The sequence below is a fragment of the Phascolarctos cinereus genome, unplaced genomic scaffold (assembly GCF_003287225.1).
Source record: "Phascolarctos cinereus isolate Bilbo 61053 unplaced genomic scaffold, phaCin_HiC Scaffold_2;HRSCAF=192, whole genome shotgun sequence".
NCBI lineage: Eukaryota > Metazoa > Chordata > Mammalia > Diprotodontia > Phascolarctidae > Phascolarctos > Phascolarctos cinereus.
In genome coordinates, this window is record NW_027555625.1 from 48,361,972 (window position 1) to 48,374,964 (window position 12,993).

Below are 12,993 nucleotides of genomic sequence, written 5' to 3' on the forward strand. Positions count from 1 at the left end.
GAAGAGAAGGACAAAGATTATTAAGTACCTGTTAAATGCAAGGAAATATGCTAGTTCTTGAGGACACAAAAGCATAAATGATATTTCTTAACTTCAATAAGATTACCAAGGGGCTGTGACAGTGTAAAAAAGAAAACCTCTCCAGTCTGAGGGTGTTGATTTGGTTTGTATTTTGCCTCTCTGAGAGGTGACTTCTCTGAATTAAAGCAAGAAAATATAAACAAGTACTGATTTCTGTTCCTGCTTTCTGATATTCAGACCTATGCTTCAGGAACATCAATTTGGCAGCTGTGAGAAGAATGAATTGGAGAGAAGAAAGACTAGAGTCAAGAAGGCCAACTAGGAAGCCATCAATATAATTCAGGTTAGAGGTGATAAGGGCCTGCACTAAGAGGGGCCCTTGTGTGACTAGGGAGAGAAGTAGTGAAGTGAGAGCTCTTGAGATAGAATTGACAAGCCTTGGTGACTGATTGCATATGGGAAAGTGAGAGGGAGTGAAGAGGGGAAGATGATTCATTGGTTGTGAACCTGGGTGAATGGAAATATCCTCAATAGGGAATTTGAGGGTGGGGGGAATGACTGGGGGGAAAGAGAATGAATTCTGTTTTAGATTTACTGGGTTTGAAATGCCCATGGGGCAGCTGGGTGGTACAGCGGATAGAACGCCAGGCCAGGAATCAGGAAAACAAATCCTGATTTCAAACTGGCCTCAAACACTAGCTGTGTGACCCTGGGCAAATCATTTAAATCCGTTTGCCTCAGTTTCTTCATCTGTAAAATGAGCTGGAGAAGGAAATGGCAAAACCACTCTAGTATCTTTGTTAATAAAAACCCAAAAGGGGTCAAGAAGAGTTGGACAGGACTGAACAACCACAAACAATAAATACTTGATAATGACTTAAATTATTGAATGGACAATTAAATAAATAAGTAAACAAAGGAAAGGATGAATGATCAATCAATAAACATTGATTAAATCACTACTGCTGCTGCTGCTACAAATTAATCACATTCTATGTGTCAGGAAAGGTTCTAAGTCTGGGAAGAAGAAGAAGAAGAAGACAAAGAAGACGAAGAAAGAAGAAGAAGAAGAAGAAGAAGAAGAAGAAGAAGAAGAAGAAGAAGAAGAAGAAGAAGAAGAAGAAGAAGAAGAAGAAGAAGAAGAGGAAGAAGAAGAAGAAGAAGACTGCCCTGCCCACAAGGAGCTGATAAGATGTCAATAAGATGACGGGGCTGGACTGGGAGGCTGCATAAGTCTCTCCCACCAATGAACCTTTGTGAGGGAGGCGGGGAGCGGGCGGAGCCCCTGGTTTTCTTTCTCCGACCAGCAGGGGGAGACGTGCGGGGGAAACGTGCTGGGTCTGCCTTTCTCGGCCTCCTCCCGGCGCGACGACGGACTGCGCAAGCGCGGCCGTGCTCGACGTCACGTCCTGTCAAGATGGTACTGGTGGAGCACGTTGTGGCGGACGCCGGGGCCTTCCTGCGGGATGCGGCGCTGCAGGCACGAGGAGCTCGGGCCCGGGAGAGGAGGGGAGGGGAGGGGAGGGGAAGAGAGGGGAAGGCAGAGCAGAGGAGGGGGCGTCCTCCCGAACGATGGGGTCTGGGCGGGGGCGCTGGAAGGGAGGCAGAGCTCTCCCCCTCCCCCTCCGCTGACCCTCTGACACCCCGCAGGACATCGGGAAAACCATCTACACCATCAGGGAGGTGGTGACCGAGATCCGCGACAAGGCGACCCGGCGGCGCCTGGCCGTCCTGCCCTACAAGCTGCACTTCAAGGAGCCCTGCCCCGAGTATGTGAGGCTGGGTGAGTGCGGGGACCCCGGGCACCCCTCCTCCCCGCCCCTCCCCCTCCTTTTTCTCTTCTCTACTGGCCCTCCTTTCCTTTCTCCCCTCCCCCTTGCTCGCCTTCTCTCCTTCCCCTCCTCTGTTTCCCCCTCTGACCCTCCCACTTCTTTTCTTCTTCATGCCTCCTTCCTCTCTACTCGCTCTCTTGTCCCTTCTCCCCTTTTCTTCCCCTCTTCCTCTCTGCCCCTCCCCCTCACCACCACCCCCTCCCTCGGCGCTGCTTCAACTGCACTAGGACTTTTGGGACGCCCGGTCTTTTCGCCTTTGTTTCTCACCTGGGGGAAAGGTGGCTATTGGCTTGGTGACTTGGTCTGGATGTCAGGAATGACCTTTGGAAGAGCAGTTTCCATAGAATCCTGGGGGCAGAAGCATGATCTCAAAGAGTTGAGCCAGCCTCTAATGCAGGTGGGTGTCTCGACTCTGTCCATGGAAGGAATGGAACTAGGGGAGAGGGTGGGGGGTGCCCAAAGTGAAGAGTTTTGAGAAAGGGGCGTGGAGTAGAGAGCCTCAGTTTCATCAGATTAAACGTTTAACGTGTACCTACTAGACATCTCCATACAAAACTAGGTCCTGCCCTCAAGGAGCTTACATTGTACTCACGGGGTTCTGTCCTGGGCCCTAAAATGTTCGTTCTTTTCCTTACTTCTTGGGAATCTCCTCTGCCCCGTGGGTTTAGTTATCATCTTTACCCAGAGGAGTCCTAGGCTCTCCCCTGAGCCCCAGCTCCATATCACCAGCTGCTTATTCGAGGTTTCAGACTCGGTGTCCCATAGACATCTCAAACTCTGAAAGTCTGAGACAGAGCTCACCATCTTTTCCTCTTTTTTGAATTTACCCATTTCTGTTGATGTCAGTGCCATCTAAATGGTTGTCAGGTCCTGTTGATTCCACCCCCAGAGTGCTCTCATCGGTTCCCTTCCCTTAATTCACAAAGCCCCCACTCTGATTCTGGCCCTTCTTTCCTTTCACTCAGAGTATTGTAACAGCCACTTAATAGGTCTCCCTGCCCCTCTCCCCTCTCTGATTCATCCTCCACACAGCTGCCAAAGTCACATTGCTAAGCACAGGTCCAACCATGTATCTCCCCTATTTAATAAACTCCAGCTAGGCAGCACAGTGGATAAATCACTAGACCTGGAGTCAGGAAGACCCGAGTTCAAATGTGGCCTCAGACCAAACACTTGACACTAGCTGTGTGACCCTGGGCAAATCACTGAACCCTCTTTGCCTCAGTTTTCTCATCTGTAAAATGAGCTGGAGAAGGAAACAGCAAGCCACTCCAGTATCTTTGCCAGGAAAACCCCCGATGGCTTCATGAAGAGTTGGATACGACTGAAAATCACTGAACAACAACGAAATGGTCCTCTGTTGTTTCTGGTATCAAATACAGACTCTTCTGTTTGTTACTCAAAAATTGGACTCCATCCTGCCTTTCCAGGCTCATTACACATTAGTAACCCTGCACACATTCTTAGTCTAGCCTGATTGACTTCCTTGCTGCCCCTCACACACCACATTCCACACCTCATCTCTCTCCCTTTGCACAAGTCTTTTTTTTTTTAAGACAGTTGGGGTTAAGTGACTTGCCCAGGGTCACACAGCTAGTGTCAAGTGTGTGGTCTGAGGCTAGATTTGAACTCGGGTCCTCCTGACTTCAGGGCCGGTACTCTATGCACTGTGCCACCTAGCTGCCCTCTGCACAAGCTTTCTATCCCCCTTGCCTGTAATATCCATTCTTGCCTCTTAGAATACTTGGTGTCTTTCAGAGTTCAGCTTGAATGCTTGTGCCTTGTGAAACCTTTCCTGCTCCTGCCCAGCTGCTGGTGCTGTCCCCTCCCAGATTACCTGGAATGTGTCTTGTATGTTCAGTGTACGTGCCTGCTCCCTAAATAGACTGAACATCAGGTCCTTCAGGGCAGGGCCAGCTGTTGGATTTTTTCTTGTTATCCCCAGCACCTAAGCTACCCAGTACCAGCATGTATTAGGCACTGAATGAATGCTTCTGGATTGATTGATTGATTGATAGAGAGAAGTTTGTATTACATGAGTGATGGGTCAAGGGAAAAATTAGACAAAGCACTGAGAATATTTTTTGGAGGAGAGAACGTTGGCCTGGGGCCACCCAAGGGGTGGTCTTGAAGTAAAAGATGAGGAGTCTGAAAGAATGAAAAATGAGAAAGGATTGCATCCCGGCTGTGGGAAATGACTTGCAAATGCATGGAGGTGAGAGGTAGCATGTAAAGTTCAAAGAACAGCCAGTGTCCAGTTGGGCTGGAACATAGTGAGTCAAGTGGAATACTAATGTGAACTAAGGCTGGAAAAGTAGACAGACTTTAAGCACCAGCTTGGGGATTTTGTATTTTATGCTATAGGCAGTATTTCCCTTTGGCCAATATTTATTTGGAAACAGGTGTTATTGATTACTTGGTCAAACCTGTTGCTTAGGTTGGTCGTTTTGGCACCTGAGGGCAGGATATATTGCAAAGGAGAGAGACGGGGGTCAGGAACCAGTTAATAGGCTAAGATGACATAGTCCAAGTAAGCGGCAACAGTATGAATGGGGGAAAGGGGACAGTTTCCAGAGATGATATGGAAAGACTTGATAGAACTTGGCCATTGATCAGCTCCGTGGGAGCGGGCTGTCAGGGGAAGGGAAGAACAAGATTTTGAGCCTGGCTGACTGGGAGAATGGTTGTCCTTCATGGTAAACTAGGAAAGGTTGGAGCTGTGGTAGACAACAATAAATACGATTTTGGACACATTGAATTGGAGGTGTGAATGGGATGTTCTTCAGTTAGCTGGTGCATTGGAACTTTTTCTGAAGAGAGCTTAGGGTTGGAAATCTAAATTTGGAAATCATCTGCATAGGACTGATTGAAAAAAAAATTTAGGGAGTGATGAAATCATCAAGAAGTAGTGTGGAGGGGGCAGCTAGGTGGCGCAGTGGATAGAGCACCAGCCTTGGATTCAGGAGGACCTGAGTTCAAATCCAGCCTCAGACACATAGCACTTACTAGCTGTGTGATCCTGGGCAAGTCACTTAACCCCATTGCCTATCCTTAAAAAAAAAAAGAAAGAAAAAGAAGTAGTGTGGAGAAACAGGCAGTTCTGTGTAACCATGGGGTATAACTTTGTTTAGGGAGTGAGAAATGGGTGATAAACGAGTAGAAGGGACTGAGTGATGAACAGACACAGAGGAGAACTGAGGAGAACCATGAAAACCAAGGGAAGAGAGAATGGGGGTGAGGTCGGGGGGGGGCTTGAGAAGATATAGTCAATAGTGTTGAAAGTTAAAGGAAGGTCAGTGATGAAAACAGCAGCATCTTACCTTGTGTATTACTTTTCAATAGAGTGCTGAAGTCAGAAACCAAATTACCAAGAAAGTAAGAAGTAAGTAGGTGATGAGGAACTAGCCATGAGGGGAGTAGGTTAACAAAGAAAGGTGGGGATATAAGCTTAGCTTGAGAGAGTGGAAGGGTCAAGTGAAGTGTCCAATTTAAAATTAAACAAATTAATCAATGAACATTTATTAAGGGCCTACTGTGTGTGGGGGGGGTGTTGTGCTAATTGCTGGGGTTACAAAAGAGGCAAAAGACAGCCCCTGCCCTCAGGGACCTTAACTGTCTAATGGGGAAGACCCCATGCAAATAAATATAGACAAAGTAAGCTATATATAGGATAAATAGGAAATAATTAACAGAGAGAAGGCACTAGAATTAAGTGGGTTAGGGAAGACTTCCTACAGAAAGTAGGGTTTTAATTGGGACTTAAAGGAAGTCTGGAGTAGAGGAGGGAGAGGATTCCAGGCATGGGAGACAGCCAGAGGGAATGCCTTTAGCCAGGGTGGGGGGTGGGCAGTGGTCTTGTTTGTGGAATAGCCAGGAGGCCAGGGTCACTGGAAGGAAGACATGTTGGAGAGTCAGGTGTGAGAAGGCTAGTGTGTAGGCAGTGGATAATGAAGGATTTGGTTCAGTGGATTTGGATTGGAGATAGAGCAGTGCTTCATGGGACCCTTCATCAGAAAACAGGAGGGTACAAACAGAGGGGCTGGCCAGAGCCACCTCATCCTCTGGAGCACAGGAGGAGCTGTGTGAAGAGGTTAGGCACTTCTGGAGCGAGCTCAGGAAGGCTCTTGTGGGCAGCTTGATTTCCTAAGGTAGTGGATGACTTCATTTGCTGAGAGAAGCGGGAGAGGGTGGGCTTGAGAACAGTTTGGATGAAACAGCTGCTGCTAGAAAGTCATCTGCCCTACATGTGGGGTGTTGGGGGAATTAGAGAAGAAGAGTTTTGGAATGAACACTTAGGAATGAGCTGGAGAGCCAGTGAGGCCGCGGGATTGCTGGATTAATCCAGCAGCAGATCCGGGCCTAGATGTCAAGCTTCTTGGTGTCTAGTTCAGTGCTTTTTCTACTCTGTCATGCTGCTTTTTTGATCATATCACCATGTTAAGATCCCTAGATAGTGAACTGTTCTCTTCTAACCGCTTGTCATCTTCCTGGAAGAATGGAAAATTAAATTGTATTATCTAACAGCAACCTGCTCCTAGGCCTAAAAATTGTTCTCTCTTTGACCTGGCCTGATGATGTTAATTCTCCATGTTGGTTGTATTGAAACCAAAGAACTTTTAAATAAAGCTCAAAAAAATCTTGAAGTAGACAAAACTCTCTGCTATAAGTAAGGGAAGGAAAAGTTACTTTTTTTGTTGCTAGCTTTTGCTTTTGTATCACCTACATTTCCAAATGAATCCTAACCCCTTTTCCTCCCAGAGCCCCATTTCATACAGCAAAGAATAAAGAGAACAGTTCCTCAAAATTAATCATGTTGAAAAATACCTGATATTATCTGCAGTATTCTGTATTATTATGTATTATTTTTCCCAAAGATTTTAATTTTTCTTATTTTGATATTTTTGTTATCAGTTGACTTCTGTTGTAATCCCATGCTTTTCAGTAACTAACCAAGAGTGGTCACCTCTTGTTTATAGTGACCGAGTTTTCCAAGAAGACTGGTGATTACCCCAGCCTTTCAGCCACAGATATCCAGGTGTTGGCCTTGACTTACCAGCTGGAGGCAGAGCTTGTGGGGGTGGCTCACCTGAAGAAAGAGCCAGAAGCAAAGGTATGGGATCCCGTGATTGAAGCTAATGATGGGTTGCTTTTTAGGGAAGGACAGGGAAGACAGCTTTCTTAATTTAAATCTGAGCATATAATAGACCTGCACCGCACTGCCTACAGGGATTGGGAAACCTAACTGATCATTTTGAACTGTTTGGGTGAATCTGTGATCATGTCTGCTTGAAATTCCTCCTTGAAGACTGTAAGGTACTATTATCCTGTATTTCTAAGACCGGTGTCTTACCAAGTGTAATAAGTAAATTAATCTTCATCTCACGACTACCTGCGAAGAGGGCTGTAAATTGCAGTTCTGGTTTTAGAGGTGCTTTGTGTGTAGTGGGGTAGGGGGGAGCAGAGGTGGGTGAGTGTGTATCCTCACGTTGTTTTCTTACTCAGACATCCCTCTTGTACTGCAGGTTAAAGTGAGTTCGTCGGTGCTCCATCCAGAAAATCCTCTACATATTCCTGGCTTTTACCTGCCTTCCAAGGTAATCTTTTGTACTAGCTACTGAGAGGCTACAGGACATCGCTGTGTGGGCAGCGTTCACTCCAGTCTTTATGGTCTGCTGTGCTACATACCTGCCGAGCTGACTCATTCTTCATAATTTGCGATCCTCAGTCATTTTCTCTGTAAAAATTTCAGTCCAAACTTCCAGAGGAACACATATGTCCTGTGCCTTCTGCTGCCGAGCCTGCTGAGAACGTGGAGTATAATTCCTTTCTGTTCTGGAGAAACCCTTTGCCCAGTATCGATGTCGATCTTCAGGACTTGACGGTGAGGTTTCTCCTGTGATCCTTGGTGGCAGCAGAGTAATTTGTTTCTCCTCAATTCTCCTGTATGTTGAATTTTTATGAATTCTTAATTTTCCAGGCTGGAGAAGATCAGAGCGTCCTAAGTGAGGAAGAAGAGAATGAAAGAGGAGAAGAGAGTGAAGGCGGTGCTGAGGAGGACGAGGATGATGAGGATGAAGATGGAGGCTGGATAACACCCAGCAATATTAAGCAAGTCCAGCAAGAGCTGGGACAGTGTGACAGTCCTGGTGATGTCCAGGTTGGCTGTGTAACCACAGACTTTGCCATGCAGGTAAGGTAGTAAGCAGTCTCTGAGCTTTTACTAATCTCGATTGTGGCACACTCGTACTTTATCCAAGCACATTTTCTTCCCTTGTAAAACCCCAGTCCAGGCTGTTCAAAGAACATTTCACTCACTTTCTGTCTTTGGGACTTGAATGCTTTGTTGTCATAGTAGTATCACTTAGTCAAATTGATGTATGGACCAGTTTCAAGCTTTGATCCCTCATTCTAATTTCCATTGTTCATATTTCAGGTTTAGTGATATCTTTATTCTCACTCAAATTTTAAAAAAGTTGTGTTTTGCCACAAAGACAGTGTGTTTGGTATAAAAGAATATGGCTTTTGTGTGCTAAGATTTTGGTAACTCATGAGACCTTAAAAAATTGGTGATTTTATTGATAGGGATGGTCATCGCCCTGACACATAAAAGCATTTCAAATTATAGAAATGTTTGTGTCCTTGTCTTTGGTCTCATGTATCTGGCAAGGTGTATAAAACCCACTGTTCTTTAGGAAAGTCCTGTTCAAGCAGGAACCGAGGTGTCATGTCCCCCCGTTTTTGCTGATGGGCTCATTGGGGTGCCGTGAGGCTCAGCTTTGAACTTTCTGATTGCAGAATGTTCTGCTGCAGATGGGGCTCCACGTGCTGGCAGTGAATGGGATGCTTATCCGGGAGGCCAGAAGCTACATCCTGCGTTGTCACGGCTGCTTCAAGTACGTGGAGCTAATTGAATTTCAGATGAGAAGATGCTTGGTCTTTCCTATAGCTGGTGTGTCAGAGCCCTCAGTACTTGAAGGAAGTTGATGTGAGTCTGTTACTGCTAGGTTCGTGTAGGGCATGCCATGAGGGCGAACAGAAGTACAAGCTTATGTATAAATACTTTGTCCTTCAGTAATTAACGGTAGAATAGTCAGTTTAATTGAACACAGATTGAGCCACAGGTACAAGACATTGTGCTGAATTCTGTGAACATTCAGCTTGGCATGCCAGAGGATATAGGATTAATCAAGGAGAGGGAAGACAAACTGTAGGTGAGCATCAGGTTGTGAAGATGACCGTATGACGTGGCCCCTGCCCCCAGCCAAGAAGGCACCAAGGAGGCGACACCAGAACCATAAGGGCACATCTGGGGAAATGAAGCAAAATTTCTGTTACACTTTAGCATGGGGAACTGCAAACATTCTTCCTTTTGGGGGGGGGGATGGCTAGGCAGTTGGGGTTAAGTGACTTGCCCAGGGTCACACAGCTAGTAAGTATTAAGTGTGTGAGGCCAGATTTGAACTCAGGTCCTTCCGACTCCAGGGCTGGTGCTCTATCCACTGCGCCACCTAGCTGCCCCTGCAGACACTCTTCTTCCCATTCATTTTGTAGACGATGATAGAAGATAGCATAAGCAAACATTTAGTCTGCCCTCATTTGCAGAAGAAGAAATTTAAACTAGTTTAAACTCTCAGACAAGGTGACACAGAATAGATTTTTAAAGTAGTAGCTAGGTGGCTCTCCAGGAATAAAAATTGCTGGGTAATACCAGTAGGTCACCTGGGCCTTTCTCATGTATAATCTTTGAAAAGACAATAATAGGGACTCTCAGGGTGCATAAATAAGCCCAGTGGCCCTTCCTTCCACTATCCCCTGCTAATCTAGCCTGGTGCCTCTATCAATGGGGAAAAGTGTCTGCCCTCCAGCATACAGTCTTCTTCCTCCTAAGACAGCTGCTCTTTTTGTTTCTTGCTGTAATGTGGTTGGACTGTAGTGGTATAGTTGAACTTATCTTTTCCCCAAACCTGTGTATATTGCTAATAAATTTAATTCCCCAAATGTGCACTCATTCCCCTGAGAGCTTGTGAATGATCTCCATTTTTCGGAAATCAGCTCTGGGCATAAGGAATAAGTGCTTACACAAGTGAGTAAACACTCCTAGATCCGCATAAGAAGTGTGAGGAGCACCTTGGCAAGCATTCTATGTACGTGGCTCACCTTACTTGGTGCTGGGGGTGGGGGTGATAGGAGTTAGGTCAGAGACTATACCTGCTTTCAAAGAGTTTACCCTCCAGAAGAGGGGATAAGATGCTAACACAGGCAGCTGTGGTACATGATCTTACCTGATAGGTGCATTGGAAAGTTCTAAAACGGAGTATAAAGGCACAGAAAATCAGGGTCAACTTGGAAGGATCAGAGGAGGCTTCCTGGAGCAGGGGACATTTGAATTGGAGGTGCAGGGGCAGTTATGAAATTCAAAGCTCCCTTACTTTACAGGTAAGGAAACAGGCCCAGAGGAGCAGTGACAGGTGTTGGTGGCAGAGCTGGAGCCCCCATGGAGGCCTTCTGACTCATTCCAGCATTCTTTTTAACCATAAGCCAGCTGCACCTTATTGAAATCCTGCATATTGTAGGGATTATGTGATCTCTTGTCTGGATTCCCCATTATTTCCTGTTGGTCTCCAGGCCCTATCAAATGCTTCTCAAGCACAGTGATTGTATTGTGTGTTTTTGTAATTCTCCACAATCCTGGGCACACAATAGGTAAAGAAATATGTGGATAGCAAACCCCATGCAGGGTATTTTATTGTTCCGTTGTTTTCTTGGCAAAGGTACTGCAGTGATTTGCCATTTTTTTCCTCCAGCTCATTTCACAGGTGAGGAAACTGAGGGTGAAGTGCCTTGCCCAAGGTCACACAGCTAGTGAGTGTCTGAGGCCAGATTTGAACTCAGGAAGATGAGTCCTCCTGACTCTAGGCCCAGCACTCTGCCCACTGCACCACCTGGCTGCCAAAATAAATATTTAGCTCCTTAGAAATGTCTCCTAAACTGACATTTAGGGGTTTGGGCTATAAGAATTTGTCCCTGGAAGAACTGCAGTGATTTTGTAAGAATTTGTTAATTCCCTCCATTTCAGAGTTTGTTATTGGAACTTTTGTGGCCCAACTCCCAGAAGAATGTAGAGGGTTTTACTAGACCATTGGTTTTGGGGCTTTTTAAAGAAGCTTTACAAATGTCATGAATAGATGTATCTGTCACCCATTCACCTCTTTTGCCAGAAGCTTTTCCACACTGTCAGCTCCCAAATGGGTGGATGTGCTGCCCACAGCTCAGGCATTTCCTTCTGTGTCCTTTAGGACCACCTCTGACATGACTAGGGTCTTCTGTGCACATTGTGGAAATAGAACACTGAAAAAGGTGGCCATGACAGTCAACGATGATGGCAGCCTTCACATGCACTTCTCCCGCAACCCCAAGGTGCTGAATGCCCGTGGCCTTCGGGTGAGTGGTCAGCCCATCGCCTCTTCAGAGCAGAACCTCAAAGTTGGTGGGAAGGTTTGGGGAGCTCTAGAACTTCAGGAATGTGTAAGTCTGAGTGAGGCCTGCAGAGTAGAGGGAAGGAGGCGCGAGGCTGCCTAGGAGTACTTTGCAGGCAGTCTATGCCCAGGTGTAGTACAGAGAGAGGGAAACCACCCATTGGCCAAGGGGAGTGCGAGGAGAGGGGCGGGAGTGAATGAGCCAGGTTTTCATAGACTGTACATCTTCCTTGTTTTCCAAGATGAGTGTAGGAGTAAAGTGTAGTAGGAGGAGGGATTCTGAGCTGGTCTCGTTAATTTCTTTTCTGCCACATCCACGCTTATCTGACATACTAAAGCTGCCCCAGAATGACCAGGAAGTACATGACTGACAACAGGAATGTGTTAGGACGTGTCAGATCCTCTTGGGGGGGAAGTTCTCATTCCCTCTTGTCTAACAGGCTTTCTCCTCTCCTGTACAGTATTCCCTTCCTGCTCCCAAAGGAGGGAAGCATGCCAACAACCCCCACCTGACGGAGGACCAGCGATTCCCACAGCAGCGACTGTCCCGAAAGGCCAGGCAGAAAACCAATGTGTTCGACCCTGATTACATAGCCGGGGTGTCTCCCTTTGTGGAGAATGATATCTACAGCCGGGCAGCCACACTGAAGATCAGAGACAGTGCATTGGGTGCCGGAAGGAGGCGCTTGAACCCCAACGCTTCAACAAAGAAGTTTATGAAAAAGAGGTGAAGGAAATAAGGGGAGCCCCTAGGATGAGGCTGAGTGGCTGCTCTGAAGGGACCTTTCTCAGCAGGCTGTTTTCAAAAGCTTTTGGAAGGCAAGAATAGGTCAAGAGCTTGTGTATTAATGTCGCCTTGAGGACAGTTCTCTTAGTACTTTTAGGACTTGGCCACCGCATGAAACTGAATATTGGCTTTATCTCCAGTGACTTCTGGCTGGCCCCTGGCCTGTCAGTGTGGGGCTGGCCTGACTTCCCACCACTTTCAATGGAATTTGTAAAGAAAGGAAAGAATAGTGCCCGCAGCACCTCTCTATTCTCATGTACCTTTAAAGGGGGAGTGCCATTCTCGTATTTTTCTAATAAATGTGCTGTTCATATGCTTTCTGTTCTTTTCATTAAGCACCTCTTTTATTCCTTAGCATTTATGGCAGCCAAAGGTGGCATCTGTGTTCAGCCAACTCTAGTCTGAAGGGATGGTAGAGTCCTTTGGGGGCATTTGAATGTTTTAGGGCCACCAAGAGTTAAACTGCTGTGGATAGCATTGCGTGCGTGAGATGAGTGTACACTAGTGCCTTTTGTGGGTCCTGTTGGAATCCATTGAAAGAGATTTCTCTGCCTGCTTTCATGATGACAGGCTACCTCCTCATGAGGGGCTCTCGTGTTTTTGAAGGGTGTTTTTCAGATTGAGAGGCTCCGGTTTGGCCACTAAGATATTTTGTGACCGTGGGCACGAGTCACTTCTCAGGACACCCTCGGTGACTAAGACTTGGGTTACAAATTGCTGCCTTGGTGGGGGGTGTTTGACTATGAGGAGTTTACTAATAAAGTCACAAGTCTAAGCCAAAGACAATTCAGGTTGAGTGGAATCGGAGTAAAAAGAAGTTTGTTGTAAATGATTCAAGTCATTCTTATGTTTAGCTTACTATACAGTGAGTGACAAT

The 12,993-nt window shown here is 46.3% G+C and overlaps 1 protein-coding gene across 4 annotated transcripts; it reads left to right on the top strand.

The window, feature by feature from the left end:
- Positions 1-1,391: 1,391 nt before the first annotated feature.
- Positions 1,392-12,432, top strand: NOB1 (NIN1 (RPN12) binding protein 1 homolog). Of its 4 annotated transcripts, none has more exons than XM_020989074.2 (9): positions 1,392-1,501; positions 1,672-1,804; positions 6,830-6,963; positions 7,376-7,447; positions 7,603-7,734; positions 7,831-8,043; positions 8,649-8,746; positions 11,150-11,294; positions 11,791-12,432. In XM_020989074.2, exons 1-9 carry the CDS (start codon positions 1,439-1,441, stop codon positions 12,058-12,060), a joined length of 1,260 nt encoding a protein of 419 aa, XP_020844733.1. In that variant the 5' UTR covers positions 1,392-1,438; the 3' UTR covers positions 12,061-12,432. The 4 variants fall into 4 exon arrangements, with proteins under 4 accessions (XP_020844733.1, XP_020844734.1, XP_020844735.1 ...); XM_020989075.2 differs by having other exon boundaries at positions 8,664-8,746; XM_020989076.2 differs by lacking the exon at positions 7,603-7,734.
- The last annotated feature ends 561 nt before the right edge of the window (positions 12,433-12,993 follow it).